This window comes from Mesoplodon densirostris, chromosome 14 (assembly GCF_025265405.1).
Source record: "Mesoplodon densirostris isolate mMesDen1 chromosome 14, mMesDen1 primary haplotype, whole genome shotgun sequence".
Lineage (NCBI taxonomy): Eukaryota > Metazoa > Chordata > Mammalia > Artiodactyla > Ziphiidae > Mesoplodon > Mesoplodon densirostris.
The window spans coordinates 73,245,565-73,261,593 of NC_082674.1; the positions used below are offsets into that span (position 1 = coordinate 73,245,565).

General features: G+C 46.8%; 1 protein-coding gene across 1 annotated transcript; it reads left to right on the top strand.

The window, feature by feature from the left end:
- Positions 1 to 8,056: 8,056 nt before the first annotated feature.
- Positions 8,057 to 12,092, top strand: LOC132501166 (protein FAM170A-like; the record flags this gene model as incomplete). The annotated part of the gene is made up of 3 exons (XM_060116602.1): positions 8,057 to 8,126; positions 10,465 to 10,605; positions 11,392 to 12,092. Coding segments are annotated over exons 1-3 (912 nt in total), but the record flags the coding sequence as incomplete, so codon positions are not given.
- Positions 12,093 to 16,029: the final 3,937 nt, after the last annotated feature.

Below are 16,029 nucleotides of genomic sequence, written 5' to 3' on the forward strand. Positions count from 1 at the left end.
GGGGAAGGCCCCAGCCCAAAGAGACCCCGCAGGCAGGCTCTTTTCTCTCCTTTGAGTTGCAAACAGCAACTGAGATTCATGGGACAGAAGATCCTGGAAGACGCTGTGGCCGTCCCTTGGAAGAGGTAAGGCTTGAGGCTGGCAGTCTTCTGAGCCTATGTCACGAGGGCCCTGAGGAGTCTAAGGGAAGGGGCCGCACACATGTGCTGGTTGACCTAATGGCTCTGCAGTTGCATCCGATGGGGCACACCCAGCACTAACAAAGGCGTTGACCTCTGTTGATGTCAACAAGAAGGTGGAGCCTTTTCCTAGGCGCTTTCTCAGGGTCTGCACGATGGACCTCAACTCTTAGAGGACGTACTGCCAGCAGCTCCTTCTCGGCAGAGAGAGCCAGGAGTGGTCTCAAGAGAGGACAGGGGCCCTTGCAGGACCAGAACTTTGAGGTCTGAGAGCCTTGGGCCTGAGCCGAGATCTCACCCGGACCACTGGACCTAGCCTTCTGTGACAAAGGGGAATATGAAAGAGAGTCACGTGGAAATGAGGTCCCCCGAGATATGGAAATGTTCCAGAACCTCCGTTGCGTGGTAGTTGATCTGGAGCCAAGCTCCCTGTGGTGTGTGTGGCTCTGAGCTTTAAGGCAATGCTGGAGGGTAACCCTGACCAGCAGAGCTTGGAGTGCTGCTTGTCTCTTCCTGTTCTACCTCATTTGCTTTATCCCTTCCAGGGAGAAGAAAGGACCCTCGGGAGAGTAGCAGACAGAATGCCGTGGTCTGAAGGAGGATGAAGGGACCGGCCCTCAGTCTAACATCATATGACAATAGAAGCGTCCTATGCAATAAAGGGCATTTTCCAAACCTTTCCTGGAGCTTTTATTTAATTACATTTTTCTATCTATGCATCTACCTGTCATCTACATCTGTATCTTTCAAGGTTTGTGAACAAGCTTTCACATAAGCACTAGAGACGTCCGCCAGCATTTTCCAGAAGAGGCCTGCAAATTGCTGGGGACTCCTCACAAATAGGGAATGGCCACAACCCCTGCCACACAGACTATGCGCGTGGCCCTCCTGACGTACTCCCACTCTCTCTCTGAATTTCCCAACGTCTGAGATGAGGGTGCTGGCTGGAGGCAATGATCACGTGCAGGCTGAATCTTCTCCAGATTCTGATTCTCTTCCTGGGCATATCGTCCTCAAGCACAGTCTCCATGTCCCTGGCCACACTGATCTCTCTCCTTCAGTCCTTCCCTCCCTCCCTCTCCTGCCTCCCAGTGCAGAGAATACTTTTTTGCATTTGAGACGACATTTATTTTTTGTTCAGAGAATTCTCACCTGTTCTTCTGTGGCCTCCGTTGTGAACATTCCAAAGCTGAGAATTTTCTTGTTTTCTCCCTCATTTCTGCTGAGTCTTTACCTTCCTAATGCAGTGAACTCACAGTGCCTAGCTGACTGGATGGGGAAAAAGATCCAGGGAGCAAAGAGAAATAATAAAAGAATATATCAGTTAATGTTTCATAGTGTTATCCAACTACATGTTTTTAAAATTTTGGAATAATATTAGGAATCTTCTCTTTATAAAAAACTGAATTATTGGGCTTCCCTGGCGGAGCAGTGGTTAAGAATATGCCTGCGAATGCAGGGGACATGGGTTCGAGCCCTGGCTGGGAAGATCCCACGTGCCACGGTGTAACTCAGCCCGCGCGCCACAACTACTGAGCCTGCGCTCTAGAGCCCGTGTGCCACATCTACCGAGCCCACGTGCCACAAGTACGGAAGCCTGCGTGCCTAGAGCCCATGCTCCGCAACAAGAGAAGCCACTGCAATGAGAAGCCCGTGCACCACAGCCAAGAGTAGCCCCCGCTCACTGCAACTAGAGAACGCCCGCTAGCAGCAACAAAGACCCAATGCAGCCCAAAATAAATTAATTAATTTTAAAAAATTAAATTACTTTCAAAGGTACAATGTATAAAAGTACAATAAAAGCCCCCCTTCATAACCCCCCAACCCCACTCTCAAGATGGAATAGATATGCTGTGATACAATTTAGAGTCGTAGTACTGCTCCTCCTCCCACCACATCCGAAATCCTCTGAGCCCGGTGCAGCAGCTTCCTTTCACAATGCTAGGACCCGCCACAAGACAGATGATAATCCCTCTGGACATTTCAAGGAGCGGCACCAAGGCAAAAGTACCTGGGAAATGCCACTGACAGCTCAGAATATCCAGGGCATTTCTAGAGCCTCGGCACTGCTCTCGCTCTGGGAATGAAGGTCCAAAAAGCACATCGGAGAATGTTCATAGTTGTAAACAAGCTCCACCTTTGAAACACAATCTACATAGAACCACATATACAAGCCTGCACAATGGATGAAGCCAAGGTCTCCTCCATGATTTCCCTTCTGACCACCTTATTGTCTCCTCAGCCATAAAAGGTGAACTTGAAACTCAGGACCTTGCCTTGTCACCAGAAACATCCAAGCTTGGATCAGTCTTTCTAAGACCAGATACTTGCTCTCTGAACTATTAGAGACTTGTCACATACACACAGGTAGAACAGGATTATTTCTATCTACCTGGGGACCTGGAGTCTTTCACATTGCTCCTGTTAAAACTCTCACAACAGCAAAACTTTACCTACAAAGGGTTCAAGCTATGACACCCCCAATTTCCACAAACCTCCTCAGCTCTTGTGAGTCACATACAGCCAATTCCAGGAATTGGAAACATGGTTGTGAGGATGAAACTGACGTTGGGGCTCCCCTTGGATATGGTCTTCCAGACTTACCCAAAGGCCATTAAGAGGACGGTTTACCCCACCTCAGGGAAACCCGAGGCAGTACTTGCAGTCAAGGGCTGGCCATGGCTTCTGAGCTACATCCAAAGAGCAGTTCATACTGTACCTGGGTCTGCTGGAGCCATTTCTGACTGTCCGAGAGCCAGCACGTACCGCTCCTCAACTGCCTCCATTGTGGCTCATCAGTAGGGCTGTCAGATTTAGTAACTAAAAGTACAGGATACCCAGTTAAACTTGAACTCCACATGAATAATAAGTCATCACTTTTAGTATAAGTAGATCCTATGAACTATTTGGGGCATACTTATCTTCCAAATATACTTGTTGTTTTTCTGACATTCATATTTAACTAAACAGCCTATATTTTATCTGTCAACCCTACCCTTCAGAAATGATGGAGGCTCATAGAGATCCAGGAGATGCCTCAGCGCCTCCTCAGCTTTTATTTCTACGTCCTGGACAGCGAGCACGAACCTTCCACTCCCAGTCATTGGCTAGAATGGAGGATATTCTCTGTTTTAGAGCTTTTTCTACTTGTCATTGTTATTATCTTCCTTATTTTAAAGAGATGTTTATTTTTTCCCAAACTTAATAGCTCATCCAAAAGTATTTCAAAGTTCATTCGACAAGGGAAAAACAACATGGTTCTGAAAAGTGAAGGAAACCGCCTGGTGTTTAGTAAAGAAGTAGTAGGGAGATTGAAAAAGCCAAACTTAATAAGCAAATCTCTCCAAGGGTATTTTCAGAGCTTGATACCCTCCCACACCCTGAAAATATTATTACATCAAGAATGTAGAACTGCTAACCAAATGTAAGGCTCCCATATGATTCTATCAAACTGAGGATGCTTCTTTACTAAGCAGTGAGCACACTTGCTGCCCCAGGGACCTTGGCAGTTGCAACGTAGGGCTCTTCCCTTTGGGATGGAAACAGCAAGTTTTCCTGTGGTCTACACGCTGGCCCCCAAAATACTACACTCCCAATACTTGTCAACTTTAAGTATTTTTCTACATATCTCCATTTTTCTGTTACTATTTGGACTACATCCTAGACTTGACATTACATAAATTGCATTCAAGAAGCTATTTTTCAAAGTTGGTAGGAAACCTTAAATCTATAGCTTGCAGTCCCTGGCTTACTTTCATCCAGGTGCATAAGGGTTTTCAAAAGTAGTCAGGTTAGTTACCCCATATCACAGCCCCACGCTTGTGTCACAGATATAAAAATGGAACATGATATTTAAGGTTTTAGTTGCCAAATCATCAAGCCTCCCAGACAGAGGCAATAGAGCAAAATGATTACAGAGGCATGGATTTTGATTTGCTCCAGTGTCTTGGGCAAGTCACTTGGCCTCTGTATTTATTTGTACTTACCTGCACTTATCTGTCACTTGGGGGTCATAATTGTACCTGGTCCATGGGTACGTTGTACAAATGATCTGTAAAGTAGTTACAAGAAACCGACACAGAGTAAGCACTCCACAGACGTTGGCTATTAGCTATTGGAACTATTCCTCCGTGAAACAGATGACTTTACCAGTGGATGACTCGGTGGGAGACAGTGAATCACAGAATCACAGCATGTTGAAAGTGACCTAGTTCACACTCTTATGTGAAAAAAAGAAAAGTGTGCATGGGTAGAAAATGTCTGAAACTTTACCTGACAAATAGTTCATCATGTTAGCATTGAGGATTAGGATAAATCAGGAAAGGAGGAAAGAAAAACTTGAGTGTATTTCAATTTCTCTATCATTTGTGTTTCTACACTGAGACTCTGAATACACTGGAAGTGCAATCTATTTTAATGTGGCGGGATAAAGGTTTTCAAGTTCTCCTGATCCATCCGTATTATTATCTCAGAATTGCTGGCAGTTCTTGCCATCTTTGGATCTACACCCATCTGAGTGAGTGGGCCATTCTGGACGGAGGAGATAATAGAGCAGAAGTGAAGTGAGAGGAAAGGAGAGACAAGATTTTCTCTTTTCTCTTCAAAGAGGAAAGGTCTTTGGAATGGGAACAACTCACAACCAAACTTTGGGGAAAGGATGTGATGGAAAAAGAGATAAACATCCTACCCCTGTGATGAGAAGGATTCCCTGGGCTGGATGGAGGGAGGTCACAGGTGGCTGGACAAGGAAACCAACTAGGGAGAAACACACACTAGTGCAGAGCAAACACCCTGAGGCCACTCAGCCTGACTCCATGCAAACATGTGTCCAGCAGCCAGCCCTTCACCTGTGGCTCCCCAGCAAGACAGGTACCTCGGGGGTGCCAACTCATTCTGAGTCCATTATGCCTGGCCATTCATAAACCGCTGTCTAACGTGTGAGGAATAAACTCTCAATGTTTAGGAGGAAATTGGGGAAGGAGATTGAAAGGTTACTTAAACGGAAAACAAAGAAGTTCGGGAAGGCAGGATGGTAGAGAGACAAGAAAAAGACCTTAAAAGATAGAAAGGATTTGCCAAAGAAGAGAAAGAAAAAGAAATGATTCCGAATGGGTTAACCTGCAGCTAGGAAGTTAAGGAAGATTATTGATGGGTGAAGACTATGGAATAAAGTGAATAAAATGTATCAGAAGTTGCTGAGACTATGGTAAGCAGCATGATTATCAAATTATGAATTGGCTGCACTGGCATTCTAGGGGGGCACTAGGAAGGGGAAGCAGATGTTCATGAGATGACAGTAGCAGGTGGAAAGTTGTTTCAGGGGAAGATCAGTCTTGCAGAGGGTGTATCAGAGGAGGGCAAGTGTGAGCAAGCAAGGAAATACTAAGTGTATACGGTTCCTTCACTGAGTGCACCCAGCCCCGTGGTCAGCCTTGAGAACAAGCAGGACTTCAGGTACTGGAGCTACATTTCAGTCGTCAAGACTTGAGAAGACACCCTTAACTCAGGTCTTCTCTTCAAACTCCATCTTTCCTTCTTGACCTTCATTTGGCCTCTTCCCTTACCCTCAAGCTGTGGACTGAGGCCACAGAGCAAGATGGGTCACTAGTGTCCTCCATCCCCTGGCGACTGTGGTTCACATCAGTGGAGTACCAAAGGCAATAACCAAGTAACAGACACAAGAGTGTATGAAGAAGAAGAGATTCTGATAAGGCTTTCTGTGACAGTGTGGGCCAAGTCGGCTCTATATGGCTGGTATCACGTGAATTATGAGCAGCCTTAGGGGAGAAGTTCTCAGAAGGCAGAGCCTGGCTCTCTAGAGGCTCTGCGTGCTCACAGCCCACTCCAAGACCTCAGTTACAGCTTCGGCCCCCAATCTCTCTCCCTCTGCCTGCTCACAGTTTTTTTTTTTTTTTTTTTCTTTTTGCGGTATGCGGGCCTCTCACTGCTGTGGCCTCTCCCGTTGCGGAGCACAGGCTCCGGATGCGCAGGCCCAGCGGTCATGGCTCACGGGCCCAGCCGCTCCGCGGCATATGGGATCCTCCCAGACCGGGGCACGAACCCGTATCCCCTGCATCGGCAGGCGGACTCTCAACCATTGCGCCACCAGGGAGGCCCTACTCACAGTTTTTGAAGTCTTCTTTCCTCCACATTTCTCTTGAGAGGTGGAGGAGGAAGATGAGCTTCAGGCCAGCTCAGACTCCCCTGGGATCCCAGCAGGATGCCTATCATTAACCTCCCACCTTATAGGAAGCTCCTAAGATCTTCACATTTGGGGCAGTTTTCATTTCAGCTGTGCTTCAAATTGCTGGCTGAAGACGGCCTGTTGGAAGGTGGCTAAAAGCAAGTAGCAATCCTTCGGGCAGCCTGGCCCTTCTCGACTGTCAGACATCTTCAGGGATATTCTAGGAAATGCTGTTTGTTCTAGAGAAGGGAGGGAAACAATCCAATTGTCCAATAATGCTTGAATGGAAAATAAATGATGCTATATGCATGTGATGAAATAATATCAAGCAGTCAAAAATCAAAGACCTAGATCTATATGGATTCACGTGGATAAGTCTTGAAAACATAATATTGATTGAAAGAAAATAAGATAAAGAACGTTAGATTGTGATAACAGGTATGTAAGTATTTAAATATTTAAATCAATTCAACATATTGCTTCTATATATATAGATGCAAGAAAATAAACTTTATCCAAAGAACACATTATTTGCTCATTATATGCTCATTTATCTAGGAGACCCAAAAGAACCCACAGATAAACTAGCAGGAACTAATAAGACGGTTCAACAAGGCACACACATACAAGATCAATACATTTTAAAAATCAGTCAGGCTCCTCTACACTGGCGATAACAAATTAGAAACTGTAAAAGAAAATAAGAAAAAAAGAAGATCTAAACATAGTCACAAGAGCCATATAAATTATTTAGAGCTAAGCATACGTAGAAGGCAATATAACTAACAAACTGAGTACGAACAGTTAAACTCCGCCCAACCCAAGGTTAGGAAAAGACTGTTGTTACTTTATGAGAACAGACCCTCTTCTTAAGGAGCAGATCAGTAAGCGAGAGTGAATCAAAGAAACACAGCATTTGAAAAGTCAGCTAGTCCAAGCCTCTTGATCGCACATACAGAAGCTGAAGCCCAGATAGGTTGAGTTACTTGGTAAAGGGCCCAATGTCCTGACTCAAGGACTAGCATTTTTCACTCATTCGCAAGACACAATCAAATGCAGTACCTTGGCAAGAGATGGGGAAAAAATGAAGAAATCAATTATATAGTTCCTCATCTTTAAGTACAGAAATAGCCGTGACAAAATTACACGTATTGAGGGAAAATTGAAGTGCAGAGTTTAAAATGTCAATAATCCACAGGGAAACTGGAGACCATTTAAAATATTCATATTAAATCTCTCTAGAAAAGACATTCAAAGATCTCCAATCAAAATGTGAATTTTATAACAGACATGGTATGATACAATTTATAATAGATATGGTATGAACCTTTCCCTTTCACGGGAAAGGTTCGGCTGGGAAAAAGGAATTGTTCTTGAAAATGGGGCCTGTGCTATTGCAGACACTGTGCTCAACCCAGGTCCACCGAATGCTCTGATGTCAGCACTGAGGTCACAGAATTCCGCTGTGCGCCTGGCAACCTTGCAAACATAACAGCCCTGGTGAGCACTAGGCAGTACTGCTGGTTCACTAAGTGGCACAAGTTTTTCAGCCATTTAGGAGACTTGACTATTTTTGTTTGTATTGAATCATTTCAACGGATTGCCCAAGAGCCAACAAGGGCCAACCTGTAGGGAAGAGGAGGAGTTGGACATCTCTTGAGGCATCTTCTAAGGGAGACTTCTAGTTGGTACCATGAAACGGCGACAAAAGAGGAAACATCTGGAAAATGAAGAGTCCCAGGAAACTGCCGAGAACGGAGGAGGTGTGTGGGGGGCAACTTGTCTGGGGCACATGGGTTTCTGCCAAACTGAACCTTCTCTAGGAAGCGGGGGACTGAGAACGTGTCACCTGTGAAGCAGGGAGCGAGAGACCTGGTCTCACTGATGCTGCCGTGTCCATCCGGAGGGTCCCTGTGGTGTGAGACGGCACAGAACGGCCAGATGCCCCCTGGGAGATGGGATGTCAGCTCCGCTGGTCTGAGGACTCTCTCCTGGGGCAGCCGGGCCTGGAGCTTTGTCGGACTCACAGCAGGCTGCATCCTGCTTGCACAGACCTAGAGGTGCAGCTTTTCTCAGTCCCCGATTTCTCTCTTATGCTCTTGGATCTTTCCCTGGGGTCATGAGGTGGGGGATGTGAAGGATGCAAGGATGCTGAGAGAGACCCATGAGTTGCTTGGCCTCTTTTACCAAAGTGGAAAGAGAAGCCCCATGAGTTGAAGGCCCTGTTGAAAAATATCTCGACAAGTGGAATGCACTTTGAAAGAAGATTGTTTGTCTAGGGATGGTGTCATATTGAAAGCAAGGAGGTTTTATTCCTTCAACAGGAAGAATTTCCCAAAGGAGATCAAGGGAAGGGAAGGGTTTTCCATAGACTGAGACCGCGTGGGCGGGGGTGAGAAATGGCCTCAGGGTCCTGGGGGGAGATCTGAGAGCCACGGGCCACGTGGTGTCTGCGTGCATTAAATGTAGGCGAGTAGCTTGCCCTGGGAGAGGGGTGGTCACCCCAGAGCTCCAGCTAGAGGCCTCTGCCCCAGATTAGAGCCCAGTAGCTCCTACCAGGCCCAGGGCCCTGGAGACTGTAGGATGGGCCCTGGGAATGGAGGTCTAGACAGCAGGCAGATTTCCAGGCAGTGGCTGGGACAGGCTGGGGAAGGCAATGACTGCCCCTGACCATTCAGAATATTTTGCTCTATGTTCCTGTGTGTGTGTGTGTGTGTGTGTGTGTGTGTGTGTGTGTGTGTGGTAGTGCAGAGAAGTGCGGGATGAATGGGGGTAGAGTGCTTACCAGATATAAAGTCTGCGTGGTAAAGTTCTTGTCACCCTGCCTGGACCTGGCTGACACTCGGTGTACGTAAGAGTGTATACAGATTTCTTGTTAGGGGTGTTTTATGAGACAGTAACTCATACACCCATGTACACTCTGATACAGCAAAAATATCACACACCCCACATATAACTTCCTTAGTAAACCACACACAGCACATGGAGGTATATACACGGATCCCTCCTGTACTACGTTCTCATACAACCCACCTGTATCACAATCCTCTCCTCCAACACCAAACGCTGGAGATGAGATATGTATATAGACACACACACACTATATATAGGACACACACACACACACACACTATATATATATATGTATCTCCTCAACTCTCGCACAAACACAGCTAACTTCAGCAATCGCTAAATACCTCTGTAAGAACCAGTCACGTGTCATACACACCACACTTGTAACACATTCTTGAGTAATGCCAGACCCGCTTTGTACAAAACCACAGTAAACCACAGTCTCACTAACCCATGTCAGGGTTGCCAGAGAAAATATGGGCTATCCAGTTCAATTTGAATTCCAGATAAACAACAAGTAATTTTTCAGTATCAGTATGTCCCACATATTGTATGGGCCATACTCACACTAAAACTAAGTCAGGCCAAATACTGCATGGGAATACTTACACTAAAAAATTATTCTGGGTTTATCTGAAACTGAAATTTAACTGGGTGCCTTGTATTCTTGTTCGCTAAGTCTGGCAACCCTTATATACTTACCACCAGCTGATGTATTACATATTTATTGTAGTTTTGTTTAGTGTGTGTCTTCCCCTACTAGAATGTGCAGCGTTACCAAAGACTACAACAATGGAAGAGTGCCGGATACACAGGAGTAGCTGCTTACTGAATCTTGGTGAATGAATGAATGAACATGCACCATAAATACAAGCCACACCATGTAATGAGGAAAAGTTACATGTCCCAGAATTCCTGACTTGTGAACAGAAACCATGCACACAAAGGCCACAGACACACATAGACACATCTGCACTGTGCTCCCCATGCCAACCCCACACTTACCACAGACTTAACTGATACACATCACTCACTCTTCCCACACACTCACAGTCACCACCGAGGCCTACATTACCAACTAGACAGTGAGAGAATAAGTATTGATTGGAATTAAATCCTGGAGGATCCACTGGGAACCACACTCTCAACTGTGTGTATTCACTGCACCTGACACGTGTCACACACTCAGTAAATATTTGTGGACAGAGGACTGATGAACCCACCCTGAGCCTTTCATTCCTCCCTCAGGAATCTCGAAGTCACAAGAGGATCCCCCTCGGCTTGGATCCACTGTGGTGGCCCAAGGCTGCAGCCCAGGGTCAGGGGAGGTCTCCTCTGCCTCTAAATACTTCTTCTGTACTTCTACTCCGCTCAAGCTCAGCTACGCTGGTAAGGGCGCGGGGCTCCTCAGGTGAGGGGGTGCTTGGCTGTGAGGCAGGAGGCACACAGATCCCAGGGAGGCTGAGAGGAAATCCAGGGTCATCAGAGGTGATGAGGGCTCTGTGGAAGAGCCTGGGCAGGATGGCTGAGCTGTTCCGAGGGAGTGGATGCCAGCTGAGTCTGGGGGGGCGGTGTGAATCCTGGTAGTACCATGGTGGGGAAGTCAAAGAGCAGGGGCCGGAAAGGTCTGGGCTTGAGGTGGAGGGAAGAGGGACCAGATGAAGCATCTTCAGAGGAAAATGTAGGCATTGTCTTTGCCTTTGCCTTTGCTTCCAGAGAAGGACAGAGTTCTGCATCATACACCTCCAGCCTGAGAGCAGGACCATCCAGCTCAGGTCCACACAGCTCACACATACATCCGCCCTCCAGGCACAGCCCTTCTGAGAGCACACAGAAGCCCCAAGCACCACAGCCCCATTCCACAAGGAATGCACCACCGATATTCCCAAAATCACACTCCTTGTCATACACGCATCCAGCCGCATCCCTCACATACCACAGCTCTCACCACCATACTCCACACCCCTGTATACAGACACCGCTCCAGTATCCCCCCCACGCACATGAAAAGCCCACAGATGACACCAGATACACCGCTCCATCCTACGGCCAAAAGACACCAAGCTCACGACATAGCTACGTCATGCAAATGTCCCTCTCTCGTCTACCACACCTGCTCCCTCAGCTTCCGGCACGGCCCATGCATGTTATTATGGTTTTAATTTCCTTTTTCAGCAATGCGGAGATTTCGAGACACTGCCTGGCTTACAGCACCCCTAGCCCAGGTTCAGGAAGAAGGGGAGACTGCTCCCCCATCACACTGTGTCTCCTCCTCGCCCTCTTCACCCTGTAAGAACGATCTGCACCCAGACAAAGAGGAAAGGGGCATGAAAATATACTACATGCAGGTACAAGTGAACAAGGGTGTCGCTGTCTCCTGGAAGACAAAGAAACCCTTGGAGTTGCCTGAAAAGCAGCTGACGATAGAAGAAGTGACCCTTCCTGAGGATGCGTGCACAGTAGGCACGTGCCCCTCTGATGTGTTCACCGAAAGCCTCCTGTCTGACAGTGAGCCCACTGGGGAGGAGAAAGAGTATGAGGAAAGGGCAGAGCCAGGCAGCCCATCAGGGTCACCTGCCGTCGAGGAGAGACCCAGGGCCAAGACACCGGACTGGATGGTGACCATGAAGACCGGCTTCAGGTGCATGGCCTGCTGCCGGGTCTTCCCCACCTTGGAGATCCTCCAGCAGCACGTGAAGGGCGGCGTCCTGGAGGGCTTCAGCTGCCGTGTCTTTCATCTCACCATGGCCCAGCTGATGGGCAATGTGGAATCCGGGAGCACCTCTGAGGAGGAGGAGGAGGAGGAGGAGGAGGAGGAGGAGGAGGAGGAGGAAGAGAAGCAAGAAGAAAAGGAGAATGAGGGAGAGCAGCCCACGGGGGAAGGCCCCAGCCCAAAGAGACCCCGCAGGCAGGCTCTTTTCTCTCCTTTGAGTTGCAAACAGCAACTGAGATTCATGGGACAGAAGATCCTGGAAGACGCTGTGGCCGTCCCTTGGAAGAGGTAAGGCTTGAGGCTGGCAGTCTTCTGAGCCTATGTCACGAGGGCCCAGAGGAGTCTAAGGGAAGGGGCTGCACACATGTGCTGGTTGACCTAATGGCTCTGCAGTTGCATCCGATGGGACACACCCAGCACTACCAAAGGCGTTGACCTCTGTTGACGTCAACAAGAAGGTGGAGCCTTTTCCTAGGCGTTTTCTCAGGGTCTGCACGATGGACCTCAACTCTTAGAGGACGTACTGCCAGCAGCTCCTTCTCGGCAGAGAGAGCCAGGAGTGGTCTCAAGAGAGGACAGGGGCCCTTGCAGGACCAGAAGTTTGAGGTCTGAGAGCCTTGGGCCTGAGCCGAGATCTCACCCGGACCACTGGACCTAGCCTTCTGTGACAAAGGGGAATATGAAAGAGAGTCACGTGGAAATGAGGTCCCCCGAGATATGGAAATGTTCCAGAACCTCCGTTGCGTGGTCGTTGATCTGGAGCCAAGCTCCCTGTGGTGTGTGTGGCTCTGAGCTTTAAGGCAATGCTGGAGGGTAACCCTGACCAGCAGAGCTTGGAGTGCTGCTTGTCTCTTCCTGTTCCACCTCATTTGCTTTATCCCTTCCAGGGAGAAGAAAGGACCCTCGGGAGAGTAGCAGACAGAATGCCGTGGTCTGAAGGAGGATGAAGGGACCGGCCCTCAGTCTAACATCATATGACAATAGAAGCGTCCTATGCAATAAAGGGCATTTTCCAAACCTTTCCTGGAGCTTTTATTTAATTACATTTTTCTATCTATGCATCTACCTGTCATCTACATCTGTATCTTTCAAGGTTTGTGAACAAGCTTTCACATAAGCACTAGAGACGTCCGCCAGCATTTTCCAGAAGAGGCCTGCAAATTGCTGGGGACTCCTCACAAATAGGGAATGGCCACAACCCCTGCCACACAGACTATGCGCTTGGCCCTCCTGACGTACTCCCACTCTCTCTCTGAATTTCCCAACATCTGAGATGAGGGGGCTGGCTGGAGGCAATGATCACGTGCAGGCTGAATCTTCTGCAGATTCTGATTCTCTTCTTGGGCATATCGTCCTCAAGCACAGTCTCCATGTCCCTGGCCACACTGATCTCTCTCCTTCAGTCCTTCCCTCCCTCCCTCTCCTGCCTCCCAGTGCAGAGAATACTTTTTTGCATTTGAGACGACATTTATTTTTTGTTCACAGAATTCTCACCTGTTCTACTGTGGCCTCCGTTGTGAACATTCCAAAGCTGAGAATTTTCTTTTTTTCTCCCTCATTTCTGCTGAGTCTTTACCTTCCTAATGCAGTGAACTCACAGTGCCTAGCTGACTGAATGGGGAAAAAGATCCAGGGAGCAAAGAGAAATAATAAAAGAATATATCAGTTAATGTTTCATAGTGTTATCCAACTACATATTTTTAAAATTTTGGAATAATATTAGGAATCTTCTCTTTATAAAAAACTGAACTATTGGGCTTCCCTGGTGGAGCAGTGGTTAAGAATATGCCTGCGAATGCAGGGGACATGGGTTCGAGCCCTGGTCTGGGAAGATCCCACGTGCCACGGAGTAACTCAGCCCGCGCGCCACAACTACTGAGCCTGCGCTCTAGAGCCCGTGTGCCACATCTACCGAGCCCACGTGCCACAACTACGGAAGCCTGCGTGCCTAGAGCCCATGCTCCGCAACAAGAGAAGCCACTGCAATGAGAAGCCCGTGCACCACAGCCAAGAGTAGCCCCCGCTCACTGCAGCTAGAGAACGCCCGCTAGCAGCAACAAAGACCCAATGCAGCCCAAAATAAATTAATTAATTTTAAAAAATTGAATTAGTTTCAAGGGTACAATGTATAAAAGTACAATAAAAGCCCCCCTTCATAACCCCCCAACCCCACTCTCAAGATGGAATAGATATGCTGTGATACAATTTAGAGTCGTAGTACTACTCCTCCTCCCACCACATCCGAAATCCTCTGAGCCCGGTGCAGCAGCTTCCTTTCACAATGCTAGGACCCGCCACAAGACAGATGATAATCCCTCTGGACATTTCAAGGAGCGGCACCAAGGCAACAGTACCTGGGAAATGCCACTGACAGCTCAGAATATCCAGGGCATTTCTAGAGCCTCGGCACTGCTCTCGCTCTGGGAATGAAGGTCCAAAAAGCACATCGGAGAATGTTCATAGTTGTAAACAAGCTCCACCTTTGAAACACAATCTACATAGAACCACATATACAAGCCTGCACAATGGATGAAGCCAAGGTCTCCTCCATGATTTCCCTTCTGACCACCTTATTGTCTCCTCAGCCATAAAAGGTGAACTTGAAACTCAGGACCTTGCCTTGTCACCAGAAACATCCAAGCTTGGATCAGTCTTTCTAAGACCAGATACTTGCTCTCTGAACTATTAGAGACTTGTCACATACACACAGGTAGAACAGGATTATTTCTATCTACCTGGGGACCTGGAGTCTTTCACATTGCTCCTGTTCAAACTCTCACAACAGCAAAACTTTACCTACAGAGGGTTCAAGCTATGACACTCCCAATTTCCACAAACCTCCTCAGCTCTTGTGAGTCACATGCAGCCAATTCCAGGAATTGGAAACATGGTTGTGAGGATGAAACTGACTTTGGGGCTCCCCTTGGATATGGTCTTCCAGACTTACCCAAAGGCCATTAAGAGGAAGGTTTACCCCAACTCAGGGAAACCCGAGGCAGTACTTGCAGTCAAGGGCTGGCCATGGCTTCTGAGCTACATCCAAAGAGCAGTTCATACTGTACCTGGGTCTGCTGGAGCCATTTCTGACTGTGCGAGAGCCAGCACGTACCGCTCCTCAACTGCCTCCATTGTGGCTCATCAGTAGGGCTGTCAGATTTAGTAACTAAAAGTACAGGATACCCAGTTAAACTTGAACTCCACATGAATAATAAGTCATCACTTTTAGTATAAGTAGATCCTATGAACTATTTGGGGCATACTTATCTTCCAAATATACTTGTTGTTTTTCTGACATTCTATATGTATGTGATGAAATAATATCAAGCAGTCAAAAATCAAAGACCTAGATCTATATGGATTCACGTGGATAAGTCTTGAAAACATAATATTGATTGAAAGAAAATAAGATAAAGAACGTTAGATTGTGATAACAGGTATGTAAGTATTTAAATATTTAAATCAATTCAACATATTGCTTCTATATATATAGATGCAAGAAAATAAACTTTATCCAAAGAACACATTATTTACATTTAATATGCTCATTTATCTAGGAGACCCAAAAGAACCCACAGATAAACTAGCAGGAACTAATAAGACGGTTCAACAAGGCACACACATACAAGATCAATACATTTTAAAAATCAGTCAGGCTCCTCTACACTGGCGATAACAAATTAGAAACTGTAAAAGAAAATAAGAAAAAAAGAAGATCTAAACATAGTCACAAGAGCCATATAAATTATTTAGAGCTAAGCATACGTAGAAGGCAATATAACTAACAAACTGAGTACGAACAGTTAAACTCCGCCCAACCCAAGGTTAGGAAAAGACTGTTGTTACTTTATGAGAACAGACCCTCTTCTTAAGGAGCAGATCAGTAAGTGAGAGTGAATCAAAGAAACACAGCATTTGAAAAGTCAGCTAGTCCAAGCCTCTTGATCGCACATACAGAAGCTGAAGCCCAGATAGGTTGAGTTACTTGGTAAAGGGCCCAATGTCCTGACTCAAGGACTAGCATTTTTCACTCATTCGCAAGACACAATCAAATGCAGTACCTTGGCAAGAGATGGGGAAAAAATGAAGAAATCAATTATATA